The sequence below is a fragment of the Phyllobates terribilis genome, unplaced genomic scaffold (assembly GCF_046119375.1).
Source record: "Phyllobates terribilis strain yellow unplaced genomic scaffold, ASM4611937v1 Scaffold_3__8_contigs__length_932513732, whole genome shotgun sequence".
NCBI classification, from domain to species: Eukaryota; Metazoa; Chordata; class Amphibia; order Anura; family Dendrobatidae; genus Phyllobates; species Phyllobates terribilis.
The window spans coordinates 207,357,107-207,373,175 of record NW_027362763.1 but is presented as its reverse complement, the minus strand read 5'-3'; the positions used below and the strand labels follow the sequence as shown (position 1 = coordinate 207,373,175).

At 45.4% G+C, this 16,069-nt stretch overlaps 1 protein-coding gene across 2 annotated transcripts in view; it reads right to left on the bottom strand.

The window, feature by feature from the left end:
* Window positions 1–5,233, bottom strand: part of FARSB (phenylalanyl-tRNA synthetase subunit beta) — a 58,917-nt gene extending 53,684 nt beyond the window's left edge. Inside the window, exons 1-4 of one of the 2 annotated variants that reach the window (XM_073674611.1) lie at window positions 4,927–5,233; window positions 3,993–4,048; window positions 1,465–1,619; window positions 50–122 (exon numbers count right to left, since the gene is read on the bottom strand). In XM_073674611.1, the coding sequence (XP_073530712.1) occupies window positions 50–122; window positions 1,465–1,619; window positions 3,993–4,048; window positions 4,927–4,984 (342 nt within the window). In that variant the 5' untranslated portion in view covers window positions 4,985–5,233. The remainder of the gene's footprint in view (window positions 1–49; window positions 123–1,464; window positions 1,620–3,992; window positions 4,049–4,926) is intronic. The other variant, XM_073674612.1, reaches the window with a different exon arrangement.
* Window positions 5,234–16,069: the final 10,836 nt, after the last annotated feature.

Sequence of the window (16,069 nt, the reverse complement as noted above, 5' to 3'; positions counted from 1 at the left end):
CATAACACAGAAGTATAAGGGAAGGAAGCTTTACTCATAGGAGTCTCACCTCCTCCGTGATGAACAGTCTTTGGAGCTGACTATCAGCGGGTGTAATCCTCTTATATCTTGGAGCATCAATCCTATAAAAATATATTAATACATAAGTATTAAAGGAAATCTGCCACCAGGTTTTGCTACCTCATCTGAGAGCTGCATAATATAGGGAAAGAGACCCTGATACCATTGATGTGTCACTTTGTTTATTGGGAGCAGCGGTTCTGAAACAGAGTTTTTAGATGTTGCAGAGCTCAGAAAGCTGCCCACACCAGGATATCTATGTACATTGTCTATAGACAGTGAGCTTATCACAGCAGGGAGCGTGGTGAGACTTGTATGCACGCGGTGCTGTAGTCCAAGCAGTGATAATGTCCTGGTGATAAAGCCTTCATTGTAAGTAAACACAGCCTAATAAGTGACACATAGTTGAATTCAGTGTGCTACATGATGCTGTCTTCAGATTACACAACAAAAACCTGCTGACAGATTCCCTTTAACTGCGGTGCTGTCTAAATATATACAGACTTGAATAATAGTTCACAAAACAAATACTGTATAGAAAGGGACCTGCTGCCAGACACTTTAAAGACGTTGTCCATTACTTCACTGCCCAATCTACAATATACACACCATATACTCACCTCCTGTACCAGCACCGGTTCTCAGTGACATTGCGAGCGCTGCAGCCAATCAGCGGCCACTATTGGGCCACTATTGGGCTGCAGTGCTCCCACTTTCCTCAGACGATCCTCGGTATGGGCGGTGAGTATAAGGCTCTTTCATTTTCAATTGGGTAATGTAGTATTTAAAACGGGATTGTCAAATTACTGGACAACCCCTTTAACAATGTTTGGTAAAGCAAGTGGTTGTAGAGGAAAGTCACACATGTAATGGTGTAATGGTGTGCAGGTTGTCCGGGATTAGACAATAGGGCCTGATATTCTGCATGAACAGCGCCATCACTGTCCATGGGCCACAACTCTGGAAGCGGCTGGGCTGCGATACCACAAACAGCCCACTGACAAGAGTGGCGCCGTACACGGAACGAAGTTAGACTTAATTATTTTCATCACTCAACCTCCTATTTAACCCCTCGGCATCACGCCTCCTGTACATTTACAGCTCTGATGCTATATGGATATTGCAATATACCATGTATGTAAGACATGGGGATGGTGCATGTACAAGAGCGGTCAGCAGAAACATAGAGCAACACACTGCAGCAAAGGCCGGGGTCAGAGATAACTCTGATCACTGTCAATAGTGCAGGAGCAGCTCCCTCTGTCACCATATTGTCTGTGGAGTGTGACACTATGGATGCCAGTCATTTTACTCTGACTGGCAATAAAACACTACAATACACAAATATAAAAAATGCACATCCCAAACAACAGTAGGAAGATCTGTCATTTTTCCATACCGTACCTCTCTTTAAATACTTGCAGCCCACGAACCAGTCCCTCCAGGCACAAGAGATCATAGCGGTTGGCAGGTACATCAATCTTGAAGAGAATAATGTCTGATGCTCCATCCAACTTTCCATCACCTTTTTCTTTGCTGAGGATTTCTCTCTCGGAGGTCTGAAATGGTAAAAAATATAATTCTCCTTGATTTACTCCTCCTCCACATCAACGATACTCACAAGAAAAAAGGTATTGTGGATTCAAATTACTAAGAAGTAAAACTAGGAGGAAAATATTAATGAATCACCCCCTTTGCTCATGTTATGTTAGTTCTGCGCCCCAGATCTCAGCTTCCTGCCCCTTGTGTGTAGGACAGAAAAGCAGGTGGGAGACTGGGCTTCACTAAAGTCAAATTATTTTTCAGGCTTTTAGGTGGTTATATATTAATTATATATATATACATTTTTATTCATTTATTTCTAAATGATCTGTCTGGTGCACAGAATATAAGTGGTATCATTGTCAATGGTAAGCAATGAGAGTCTCATTTTTCAAAGGTCATTTGTAAGATTGAAGGGGTATGCCCAGAATTAGATAGAGGATAACTTACTGATCTATGGGGTTCACACGCTGAAAGCCCCAGAGATCCGAAGAACAGGGCTCTGGATCCATAGAATGGGATGAGCTTTATCTTGAATGGTGAGGAGGTCCTCATGCTTGACCTCTGCTCCATTCATTGTCTACGGGACTATTGGAAAGAGTGGCCCACTGTAGTCGGCTTTCTCTGACAGTCCCATGAAGCATGCCCACCCCTGCTCTATTCTGAATGGAGCTATGTAGTGCCCTGTACTCAGGATCGCTGGGGGTCCCAATAGTCGGACCACCAGCAATTAGTACATTATACCCTAATCTATGGCTATGGAATGATTTTCAATTCTGGAAATACTCACAGGGACATAATTGGTTGCATTGGGCAACTACTACACTATCCTTTTACCAGTTTCAATACATTATTGGTGTTTGTGCAATTTCTGCCTGTGAAAGACAACAATAAAAGGATGTCCCATTTCAGAAAATCCTGGTCCCCTGAGGCAGTTAAAAAAAAAAAAACGTGCTTAGTCTAGCGCTGAATATCTACTACTGCCCCTTGTGGCCGGTATTGACTGCGGCGCTGACATTGCATCTAAAGTGCTGACATTGCATCGAAAGCACAGCAACTATTAAGTGAGTTTGGCGTCTCTGCCCGTATACACGGGACACCCCGCTCAGAGCCACAGAGCTCACCCGCCACGCTGTCAACATGATGCCAGCGCCGCAACCAATACCGAAAACCAGGAGCTGCAGTGGAGACTCAGCACTGGACCCGGGGATGGTGAGTGAAGCAAGTTTTTTGGTTTTGTTGTATAATAAACTGCAGTTGCGGACGAAGATTTTCTGAAAGGCAACAACCACTTTAAAAGGGTTTGTCCGGCCTGAGCAATCAACACTCAGAAGAAAAGTGTTTGAGGATAATAACCACATCTTGAAGTGTCCTGTTAATCGCTCTCTGTAGGGTCTCTCCACTCTGGCCAAGATGAGGATCCCGAATTCTCTGATACAGTATATATGGGTTTATTAAAAGGGGTTATCCAGGACCATTTCATTTTTTTTACTACAGACCTAAGAACTAACAAGCAGGTAGTTGCTAACCACCTGCCTGCTGTGCCCGGAGCCAGTGTCTGCCAGCACAGAGCCCAGAGATTCAGCAGCTTCTGCTGACATCACGTTGACAGATCAGTAGCTTCTCTTCTGTTCTGCTCTGTTGACGGGGCATCTCTGCCGATGTCATGCTGATTATACAGCTGGCTCTCCGCTGCCTAACTGCGGGGAGCCGACTGTCAATCAGTATGATGTCAGCAGTCACACCTGTCAGCAGAGCAGAGCAGAAGAAGAGCTGCTTTGTTGACGTGGACCAGCTGAATCACCAGCAGCAGCAGTCGGTGACCACTCTGAGCCGATACAACAGGCAGATAGTTGCCTCTCTTTGCAACTACCCACCTATTAGTTTTTAGGCCCATAGTAAAAAAAAAAAAAAAAAAAACAGAAAATAGTCCTGGACAACCCTTTTAAGCTGGAAAACTTCTTAAAAGGGAATGTTTTCATATATAACATGGGGAGGATATTGTCTGAGCTGATGTAAATGGTATCTAGAGATAAACTTGACAGCATTGGACTATGGAAAACACCAGACTGGTGATTTTGCATTGACTTCCATGGGAGCGTGGTCTGAGCATGGTCTGTGATTCGTGCAGAGGTCCTTGTGCAGAGAGGGGGAGAAGAGGAGATGTGAAATGACCCACTGTAAATGGTGGAATCTGTAATATCTACATATAGTAAAACCCTTTTTGAGAAAACCACATAGAAAGAATCTCCACTGAACAGGAAGTGTCAGCCTAGAATGGGGCCAGAAAACTGCAACATTTCAGGAATATATTTATTTTTATTTAAATAACTTGAAAGGAAAAAAAAATCAAAAATTCTTAAAAACAAGTGTAGCAAAAAAATACTTACAATCTCATCTAACTCCAGCCCAAATTCAAAGCAGAGCTCATCAAACTCTTCATCAGCTGGAAAAGAAAGGACAGACAAGGTGATCTACTGCCTCCACACCGGCATCAGGAAGTGACAGTCTATTACAGCCTCTATTAGTCAAGCAGATAACGAATGAAGACGTGATATGGCAGCTGCTCTCCGATCACCGGCAGAGATCTCATCTCTTAGGAAACCATAAAAAATATTTTAATGGAAGAAAAAAGTGGCTTCCAACTCCGGTAAAAGAAGAATTTATTCATTTATTGAAGAATCTTTAAAATGACAAATCCATGATAGAGAGAATCATAAAATTGAGCAACAAATACAACGCGTTTCAGACGCGTTTCCGGCGATCTTTGTCAAAGCTCAAAAATATTTGTTGTTGGCAGATCCCCCCGTGCAAACAGGGAATTTGCTGCCAAGAGTAGTAAACTGGGGACCGAACTGCTGTTATTCATTTTCCCCTGCCTCAAGGATGCCTCTCCACTGCTGCTCTGGTCTTTAATGATTGGCTGCAGCGGTGATGTCACATCTACAGTGGACAACAATCATCATAGCAGTCAAATACTGAGTTCAGCGGCTCTGAAGATGTAAATGTCAACAGCTACTGAGCCCAGTGATTGGCTGCAGCAGTGATGCAGCTCCGCCGCTGCAGCCAATCACTACAGACCGTGGCAGCGGTGGAGTCGCAGTACTGGCCCTGGGAGGAGGGTAACAGCGTTGCTTGCTAATTTAGACATCTATTAGCCAATAGTGATGGGTCCCTATCAGCACCATCACTTATCACCAATAACTGATCACTCAGTCACTGCAGGTCATTATGGCTCCATATAGTCTCCTCAGTGCACACACGTCACCCACATCCACACCGGTCACACGTGTATCCTGCGTGCAGGCACAGGCCGCCACCTACTGTATGTCCGGCCCAGGGCCTGGTACAGGAGGTCTCTCTTCACACTGACAGTCGGCATGGCTCAGCTGCAGCGCCGGCATAGACGGGAAAGACAGGAGACGAAACTTTCCTCACACCGGTCTGTCCTTGGCGCCGAAAAAAGTACATCAGCCACTACTGACTTCCAACGTCCCGTTTAATTCCCTTTGAGCTATCTACGACATGTGCTGTGTTATTATTGTACACTAAAAAATACACATTTCCATTAAATGGCGATTTTATTTGTCTTCCCTCAGCAGGCATTAGCATAGTTACCCCTACACGCTTTATTCAGCATTGCATCACTCTTACGTAAGGACCTTCTTTTACCCAATCAGAATAGAGGATTCCACGCTGGACCAATCACTGACAGGAGTTTGGTGGAGGCTTGGAACGCAAAGCGGGGTACTGATAATGTGGGATCGGAAAGTGGAGAGACGTTTATAGAGGATGTGGCAGTGGTGCTCCAGCATGGGGCCGGCTTCTCCTGCTGTGTCAGTGGGATGGGGTTGCTAGGTTACTCGCCTCCAGTCGTCCGCAGGACACTCACTTTGTACGGTCCATGTGTAGACATAGAGGGCGCTGCTATGGTCGTTTTCCCAGTGATAATTCACACTGTAGTCACTTTGCGATTACAATGTGTATATATCCATAGGTCCCTGTCTACACAGGGGAGGTTTTGTTTGTATAGGTCGGTTATACCTTTGTTCTGCTGAATGGAGCAGCGCTCTGTGCAGTCATATTCCATATAGAGCATATGCGTCAAACTCTGGCCCTTGGGCCAAATCTGGGCCCCGACACCAGAATCACCATCCCTATGTGGGCCCATTATTCTGTATGGAGGACTATGTGGGCCCGTTATTCTGTATGGAGGACTATGTGGGGTCGTTATTCTGTATGGAGGACTATGTGGGGCCCATTATTCTGTATGGAGGACTATGTGGGGCCCATTATTCTGTATGGAGGACTATGTGGGGCCCTTTATTCTGTATGGAGGACTATGTGGGCCCGTTATTCTGTATGGAGGACTATGTGGGCCCGTTATTCTGTATGGAGGACTATGTGGGCCCGTTATTCTGTATGGAGGACTATGTGGGCCCGTTATTCTGTATGGAGGACTATGTGGGTCCGTTATTCTGTATGGAGGACTATGTGGGTCCGTTATTCTGTATGGAGGACTATGTGAGCCCGTTATTCTGTATGGAGGACTATGTGGGCCCGTTATTCTGTATGGAGGACTATGTGGGCCCGTTATTCTGTATGGAGGACTATGTGGGCCCGTTATTCTGTATGGAGGACTATGTGGGCCCGTTATTCTGTATGGAGGACTATGTGGGGGCCATTATTCTATATGGAGGACTATGTGGGGGCCATTATTCTGTATGGAGGACTATGTGGGGGCCATTATTCTATATGGAGGACTATGTGGGGGCCATTATTCTATATGGAGGACTATGTGGGGGCCATTATTCTATATGGAGGACTATGTGGGGGCCATTATTCTATATGGAGGACTATGTGGGGGCCATTATTCTGTATGGAGGACGTCCCAAATACGGTATTCAGCAGAGGAGGAATATTATTATTATTATAGCGTCATTCATTCCATGGCGCTTTACATGTGAAAGGGATATACATAGCACAAATAATTACAATAAATTTGAACAATACAAGTCAGCGACTGGTACAGGAGGAGCGAGGACCCTGCCTGCGAGGGCTCACAGTCTACACGGGATGGGTGAGGATTCAGTAGGTGAGGGTAGAGCTAGTCTTGCAGCAGTATGGTGGAGCGGTGGTTACTGCAGGTTGTAGGCTTGTCGGAAGAGGTGAGTCTTCAGGTTCCTTTTGAAGGTTTCCACGGTAGGCGAGAGTCTGATGTGTTGGGGTAGAGAGTTCCAGAGTAGGGGAGATGTACGGGAGCAATCTTGTATACGATTGTGGGAAGAGGAGATAAGAGGGGAGTAGAGAAGGAGATCTTGTGAGGATCGGAGGCTGCGTGTAGGTAAGTACTGGGAGACTAGGTCACAGATGTATGGAGGAGACAGATTGTGGATGGCTTTGTATGCCGTGGTTAGGGTTTTGAACTGGAGTCTCTAGGCAATGGGGAGCCAGTGAAGGGATTGACAGAGAGGAGAGGCCGGGGAATAGCGGGGGGACCGGTGGATTAGTCGGGCAGTAGAGTTTAGGATAGATTGGAGGGGTGCGAGAGTGGCAGAAGGGAGGCTACTGAGCAAGAGGTTGCAGTAGTCTAGGCTGGAGATGATGAGGGCATGCACTAGTGTTTTTGCAGATTCGTGGTTGAGGAATGTGTGGATCCGGGAGATATTTTTGAGTTGGAGTCGGCAGGAAGCAGAAAGGGCTTGGATATGTGGTTTAAAGGAGAGGTTAGAGTCCAGGATTACCCAGAGGCAGCAGGCTTGCAGGACTGGGGAGAGTGGGCAGCCGTTGACTTTGATGGATAGGTCAGTTGGGGGGAGTTGAGTGAAACGAAAAGATGATGAATTCAGTTTTCTACATGTTATGTTTTAGAAATCTGTCAGAGAAGAAGTATGAAATGGCGGACAGACATTGTGGGATTTTGGTTAGTAGGGAGGAGATATCGGGTCCAGAGAGGCAGATCTGTGTGTCATCAGCATAGAGCTGATACTGAAAGCCATGGGACTCTATGAGCTGTCCCAGGCCGAAGGTGTAGATGGAGAAGAGCAGGGGTCCTAGGACTGAACCCTGGGGGACACCGACAGATAGGGGGCGAGATGAGGAGGTGGTGTGTGAGTGGGAGACACTGAATGTCTGGTCTGTTAGGTATGAAGAGATCCAAGATAGGGCCAAGTCTGTGATACCAAGAGATGAGAGAGTCTGTAGTAAGAGGGAATGGTTGACTGTGTCAAAGGCAGATGACAGGTCCAGGAGGAGGAGGACAGAGTAGTGTCGCTTGGATCTGGCAGTAAGTAGGTCGTTGGTGACTTTAGTCAGGGCAGTTTCAGTGGAGTGGTGTGGTCGGAAGCCAGATTGGAGGCGGTCAAAGAGGGAGCAGAAGGAGAGGTGGGAGGACAGTTCCGAATGGACATGTTCCAGTAGTTTTGAGGCATAGGGGAGAAGTGATATGGAGCGATAGCTAGACAGAGAGGATGGGTCAAGGGATGGGTTTTTGAGGATGGGTGTGATCGTGGCATGTTTGAAGCATGAGGGGAAGACACCAGTTGTTAGTGACAGGTTGAAAAGGTGGGTTAGGGTTGGGATGAGGATAGTGGTAAGGTTAGGGATGAGGTGTGACGGGATTGGGTCAAGTTCACAGGTGGTGAGGTGTGATTTGGAGAGTTAAGTGGAGAGTTGATCTTCCGTAATGGTGGAGAAGCTGGTTTTGGAGGAGAAGGATTGAGTAGGTGTGAGGAGGAGCTGTTGGGACTTTAGGCAAAAGCTTTGTCTGATGTTATCAATCTTCTGCTTGAAGAATGTGGCAAAGTCTACGGCTGAGATGAGAGGAGAGGGAGGAGGCACTGGGGGACGGAGGAGAGAATTGAAAGTTTTGAATAGCTGTTTAGGGTTGTGAGACAGGGAGGATATGATAGATGAGAAGTATGTTTGTTTTGCTGCAGTGAGTGTGGACTTGAAAATAGTGAGGGACTGTTTGAATGCGATGAAGTGCTCATTGGAGTGGGTTTTTTTCCATTTTCGCTCAGCAACCCTGGAGGCCCTTCGCAGTTCTTTAGTCAGGTTGGTGTGCCAAGGTTGCCGGTTGAGTGGGCGAACTGTGGTATGTGTGAGGGGGTGACCGAATTGAGAGCTGCAGCTGTTGTGGTGTTATATATGTTATATAAAGTGACAGCAGCATTTGCATCGTGTAATGAACTTATTTCTGTGAGAGGGAGAAGGGATTCAGAGAGTGAGTGTAGGTCAAGGTGTTTGAGATTTCTGTGAGGGTGTGCAAGTTTGTGGAGTGGGGCTTGAGCACCTGGAGAGGAGAGGGTAGAGAATGTGAGTAGGTTGTGGTCAGAAAGAGGGAGAGGTTAGATAGGGAACAGAGGCAGGTGAAGATGAGGTCCAATGTGTGGCCATCTTTGTGAGTGGGGGCAAAAGACCATTGAGCAAGGCCAAAGGAAGAAGTGAGGGATAGAAGCTTGGAGACAGATGAGTGGGAAGTATCAATGGGGATGTTGAAGTCACCCATGATGATAGTGGGGGTGTCAGCGGAAAGGAAATGAAGCAGCCTGGTGGTGAAGTGGTCAAAGAAGGTGGTCGCTAGTCCTGGGGGGCGGTAAATGACGGCCAGTTGGAGGGGGAGTAGATGCGCATACAGTGCACCTCAAAGGAGGGGAGAGTATTGGAGGGTGGCAGTGGGGTATGAGTGAAGGAGTAGTTGCCTGACAGGAGAAATCCTACTCCTCCACCATGCTTGCCATTGGAGCGAAGGGTGTGAGAAAGATGGAATCCACCATACGAAAGTGCAGCTGGGGAGGCCGTGTCAGAGGGGTTGAGCCGGGTTTCAGTGATGCCGAGGAAGGAGAGTTTGTTAGTAATGAAAAGATCATGGATATAGGAAAGTTTGTTGCACACGGAGGGAGCGTTCCATAGAGCTCCTGTTAGTGGGGCTGGGCAGATGGGAATAAGGTTAGAAGGGTTGCGAGAGTTTGTGACAGATCGTGGATAGGAGGTGGAAGTAACTGTGGGGATGTGGTGAGGAGGACAAGGGTTTGGAGAGATATTGCCGGCAGTCAAAAGGAGCAGAGAAAGTGTTAGCAGGTGGGAGCAGAAAAGGGCGTGAGGTGGCTGTCTGTGTTTGGAGACACAGTACTGAATATTGAGGAATAGTTCTGAGGAGGAGGTGAGATGAGAGGAAAGATGGGTGTCGTACCAGGTTAGTGCAGATGATAGGTCACACATATGGAAAGATGGGTGCCTTACCAGGTTAGTGCAGATGATAGGAATGGCAAGATAGGTCACACATATGGAAAGATGGGTGCCGTACCAGGCATATGCCTTCCTTGCCTCTGACACTGATAAGGAGAGGATCTCACCTTCCTTTATTTTTCCTCCTCCTCAAGTGATACAGAACCACCGCACAGACACCCAAGGACAGCAAATGATCCAGAGCCCACTGTTACTGACCTTGTATGGACCTCATCCCCCAAAGATTATGAGCCACAGATTCCTGATTTTGTGGCGCAATCAGGAATTCAATTTGACACTACCAGCCTCACAGAAATGGACTTTTTTCAAAGTCTTTCTCTGCCAATTTTGTAGATCTCAAGGTGGTCCAGACAAACTTGTACTCCCAACAATTTTTATCACAAAATCCCACTCCATTTGCCAACTGGACTCCTGTAGAATCAGTAGAAATTATGAAGTTTTGGAGCCTTGTTCTTCACATGGGAATAGTAAAGAAGTCAGAAATTTGGCAATATTAGAGTGTTGACGTTTTATATAACACTCCACTGTTCCACATGACTATGCCCTGGACACGCTTTGAGGCCATTCACAAATTTTTGCATTACAACGATATTGCACAATGTCCACCCCAAGATGACCCCAACTTTGATCAGCTTATCAAAGTTTGTCCGGTCATTGATCACTTCAGCAACAAGTTTGCTGAGGTGTACGTTCCCCAAAGAGACGTCTGCGTAGATGAATGCCTAATACATTTCAAGAGGAGGCTCAATTTCTGGCAATACCTGTCCAGTAAGAGGGCCTGGCACGGAATTACAAACTGCTATAGTACCTCAGGTTACACACACAGATTTAAGGTTTATGAAGGGAAGGACAACCTTATTCTATCACCTGAATGCCCCCTGTCCTGAGAGTGGGAAAATTGTGTCGGAATTAGTGCACCCTCTGCGGGATCAAGGTTATTACCTCTGTGTCGATAACTTTTATACCAGCATCCCACTTTTTAAATCCCTTTCTGCCAGAGCCACCACAGCCTGCGGTACTGTGCGCAAAAATCAGAGTGGACTCCCTAGAACACTAATTGGGCAGCTGCTCAGGAAGGGTGAGAGCAAGAAAACAGTAGATCGATTTCAATACAGGGTCAGTTGTGGAGGGCTTCTACTGTTTTGGCACCTCAAGGACTCTGAAAATGCATCATGGTGCCCGCAAACAATTCCATCAAAGTCTGTGTTCCAAAATGTCACTTCTTCCTTTTGGCGCTCGGCAGTGCGTCTGAACAGTAGTTTCTTACCACATACTGGGTATTCGCGTTCTCAGGAGAAATTGCACAACACATTTCAGAGTCCATTTTCCCTTGCTACCCTTGTGAAAATGAAAACAAATTGGGCATAAGCAACATTTTTGTGGTAATAATCAAATTTTTTCTTTTTCATGGTTCAACGTTGTTAAATTCTGTGAAGCACTTGTGGGTTCAAGGTGCTCACCACACATCTAGATAAATTCCTTTCGAGGTCTAGTTTCCAAAATAAGGTCACTTGTGGGCGGTTTCTACTGTTTAGGCACATCAGGGGCTTTCTGAACATGACATGGCATCGGCAGACCATTCCATCAAAGTCTGCACTCAAAAACATCACTCCTTCCTTTGTTTTTTTTAGCTCGGCAGTGTGTCCAAACAGTAGATTTCTCCCAAATAAGGGGTATCGGTGGTTTCAGGAAAAATTGCACAACAAATTTTGGGGTCTTTTTTCTCCTGTTACCCTTGTGAAAATAAAAAGTTCAGGGCTAAAACAACATTTTTGTGGGTAAATTTGAGTTCTTATTTTCATGGCTCTACGTTATAAACTTCTTTGAAGCACCTATGGGTTCAAGGTGCTCACCACACATCTAGATAAATTCTTTGAGTTTCCAAAATGGGGTCACTTGTGGGGTGTGTCCACTGTTTAGGCACATCAGGGGCTCTCCTAACGCGACATGGTGTTCACTCTCGATTCCAGCCATTTTTGCATTCAAAAAATCAAACGGTGCTCCTTCCCTTCCGAGCCCTGCCATGCACCCAAACAGTAGTTTTCCCCCACATATGGGGATTGGTGTACAGCTAAGGAGAAATTGCAAAACTAATTTTGGGTTCCATTTTCTCCTGTTAGCCTTGTGAAAATAAAAAATCGGCTAAAAGAACATTTTTGTGGAAAAAATGGGATTTTTTTAATTTCACGGCTCTACGTTATAAATTTCTGTGAAGCACCTGGGGGTTCAAGTTGTTTCCAAAATGGCATGTCTAGTTTCCAAAATGGGGTCACTTGTGGGGTTTTCCATTGTTTAGATACATCAGAGGCTCTCCAAGCACAACATGGTGTCCTGCCTTGATTCCAGCCATTTTTGCATTCAAAAAGTCAAACAGTATAACTGCCCATTTACTCCTCAAGCACTATCTTCCACTATCTCAGCCATCCCAAAACCTAGGAGGGATACAACCCTATGCTCCAACTTTTGATCTATCTCTTTAATCAACGTAGACATAAAAATGTTCTCCAAAATTATTGTTAATTGATTAGGTCCCTTCCTTCCCAAATCTATGCATACTGACCAAACAGGTTTTGTCCAGCATAGAGAGGCTCGTGACAATACTAACAAAACCCTTCTCATTTCCTATACAGTACAGACCAAAAGTTTGGACACACCTTTTCATTTAAAGATTTTTCTGTATTTTCATGACTATGAAAATTGTACATTCACACTGAAGGCATCAAAACTATGAATTAACGCATGTGGAATTATATACTTAACAAAAAAGTGTGAAACAACTGAAAATATGTCTTATATTCTAGGTTCTTCAAAGTAGCCACCTCTTGCTTTGATGACTGCTTTGCACACTCTTGGCATTCTCTTGATGAGCTTCAAGAGGTAGTCACCGGAAATGGTCTTCCAACAATCTTGAAGGAGTTCCCAGAGATGCTTAGCATTTGTTGGCCCTTTTGCCTTCACTCTGCGGTCCAGCTCACCCCAAACCATCTCGATTGGGTTCAGGTCTGGTGACTGTGGAGGCCAGGTCATCTGGCATAGCACCCCATCACTCTCCTTCTTGGTCAAATAGCCCTTACACAGCCTGGAGGTGTGTTTGGGGTCATTGTCCTGTTGAAAAATAAATGATGGTCCAACTAAACACAAACCGGATGGAATAGCATGCCGCTGCAAGATGCTGTGGTAGCCATGCTGGTTCAGTATGCCTTCAATTTTGAATAAATCCCCAACAGTGTCACCAGCAAAGTACCCCCACACCATCACACCTCCTCCTCCATGCTTCACGGTGGGAACCAGGCATGTAGAGTCCATCCGTTCACCTTTTCTGCGTCGCACAAAGACATGGTGGTTGGAACCAAAGATCTCAAATTTGGACTCATCAGACCAAAGCTCAGATTTCCACTGGTCTAATGTCCATTCTTTGTGTTCTTTAGCCCAAACAAGTCTCTTCTGCTTGTTGCCTGTCCTTAGCAGTGGTTTCCTAGCAGCTATTTTACCATGAAGGCCTGCTGCACAAAGTCTCCTCTTAACAGTTGTTGAAGAGATGTGTCTGCTGCTAGAACTCTGTGTGGCATTGATCTGGTCTCTAATCTGAGCTGCTGTTAACCTGCGATTTCTGAGGCTGGTGACTCGGATAAACTTATCCTCAGAAGCAGAGGTGACTCTTGGTCTTCCTTTCCTGGGGCCGTCCTCATGTGAGCCAGTTTCTTTGCAGCCCTTTTATGTTTTTTGCAACTGCACTTGGGGACTCTTTCAAAGTTTTCCCAATTTTTCACACTGACTGACCTTCATTTCTTAAAGTAATGATGGCCACTCATTTTTCTTTACTTAGCTGCTTTTTTCATGCCATAATACAAATTTTAACAGTCTATTCAGTAGGACTATCAGCTGTGTATCAACCAGACTTCTGCACAACACAACTGATGGTCCCAACCCCATTTATAAGGCAAGAAATCCCACTTATGAAACCTGACAGGGCACACCTGTGAATTGAAAACCATTTCCGGTGACTACCTCTTGAAGCTCATCAAGAGAATGCCAAGAGTGTGCAAAGCAGTCATCAAAGCAAAAGGTGGCTACTTTGAAGAACCTGGAATATAAGACATATTTTCAGTTGTTTCACACTTTTTTGTTAACTATATAATTCCACATGTGTTAATTCATAGTTTTGATGCCTTCAGTGTGAATGTACAATTTTCATAGTCATGAAAATACAGAAAAATCTTTAAATGAGGTGTGTCCAAACTGCGCATGGCAGTGACGTCATACGCAGCTGCGCTGGTACGCAGAGGTCAGCTGCTGGCCTCTGATAGGCCGGCAGCTGACACTGGTATTGCTGTGCAGAGAGCCGGTCTCTGCGCGGCAATACACTGCATTACAGCGCTGATGTCGGCGGCTGCTGGAGAGAGCCCCAATAGTTACGGGGTCTGTGCCTGCGGACCGCAAGAAGCAGCCGGAGGGGCCGCGTGTTTGAGACCCCTGCTCTAGACCATATGTATCGCTGGGTCCACTTGGCCTGATCTGCTCTCAACACCTCCCCCCCACCCTACCCCCGTCTTATCTCGCATACCTGTCCTCCCTCTTATTCTTCTCCTTTCTCCTTTTTTTTCTCTTTTGCTTTTCTTCCCACCTTAAATCTAACCCATTTTTGGTTACTTTTGAGAATCATGTCAACCTGACTTTTTAAGGGGTTTGAGATTTCAGAATAAAATTAAACTTTTATTCTGAAATCTCAAACCCCTTAAAAAGTCAGTCTGCATCAAGGAATGAATGCAATAGTTTATTTTGTAAGATGTTTGCACATGTTCATGATATTGTCTGTAATTCTTTTTGATTGTATGTTTGTTTTGTATACTTACTATATCATCTAAAATCTAATAAAAACTTTTTTTTTCTGAAAAAAAGTCAAACGGTTCTCCTTCCCTTTCAAGCCCTGCCATGTGCCCAAACAGTAGTTTTCCCCCACATATGGGGTATCGGCATACTCAGGAAAAATTGCACAACAAATTTTGAGGTCCATTTTCTCCTGTTACCTTTGTGAAAATAAAAAAAATTGGGGCTAAATTTTTGTGAAAAAAAGTTAAATGTTACCCCTTCTCTACGCTCCGCAAGAGACTTTTGACTAACATCCGCACTAATCCGTACCTCCCACTCCCGACTTCAAGACTTCTCCCAAGCTGCACCTACTCTTTGGAATGCTCTACCCCAAGTAATTAGGATGAACCACAACTTAGGCTATGTGCCAACGATGCAGAAATGCTCAGGATTTTTTCCTGAGCGTTTCTGCATCTCCCTGGCAGAAAAAAAACGTTTGCGGATTGTACATGCATTTTCCTGCCAGGGACATGCGGAAGTGAAGCGTTCTTCACTTGCATTTCCGCATGTGGGTTGTCAAGCGCTTTCCAAGCGATTTTAGCATCACTTGGAAAGTGCTTGTCAACTTGGTCACACTATATAAATCCATGCAAACGGCATGGATTTATATAGTGTGACCAAAAGAATGGTAAAAAATAAAAAAACAAATGTATACTTACCTTCCGATGGCCCCCGCAATCTTGCTTCACTGTCCCGGCTGCCGGCAGCGGTAGACTGAAGGACCTGCCGACATCAGCGTCGTGTGACCCGTCACATGACTATGACGTCAGCGCAGGTCCTTCAGTTCATCGCATACTGCCGGCAAGCAAGGAGGAGCGCATCAGGGGCCGCCAGAAGGTAAATATATATTTATTTTTTATTTTATTCTTTTTTTTACAGTTTCTATGGTACCCAGGTCCGGAGGAGAGTCTCCTCTCCTCTAGACCTGGGTACCATCCGCACATTAGAACGCATGGAATGCGCATTTACATATCCAGTGATGCGTAATCCATGCGATCTAATGCAAGTCAATGGCGGCGAAAACGCAGCATTTCCGCAAAATAATTGGTAGCGCTGCGTTTTTTTCCGCAATGATAATCCGCAGCGGAAATCTCCGCAGCATGTGCACAGCAACTGCGGATTATCATTGGGGAACATGGCAGGCCTTCTACCATGCGTTTTTTAAGCGTTTCTGCAGCGTTTTTGCCAGTGCGGAAACGCTTAACAAACGCATCGTGGGCACACAGCCTTACACAGTTTTAAGCGCTCCCTAAAAACACACCTGTTTAGGGCAGCCTATCACCTTCCCTAATCAAAGTCCTTTTATCTTCTTATAGCCCATCCCTTATTTCTCTAAACATAAGTCTCC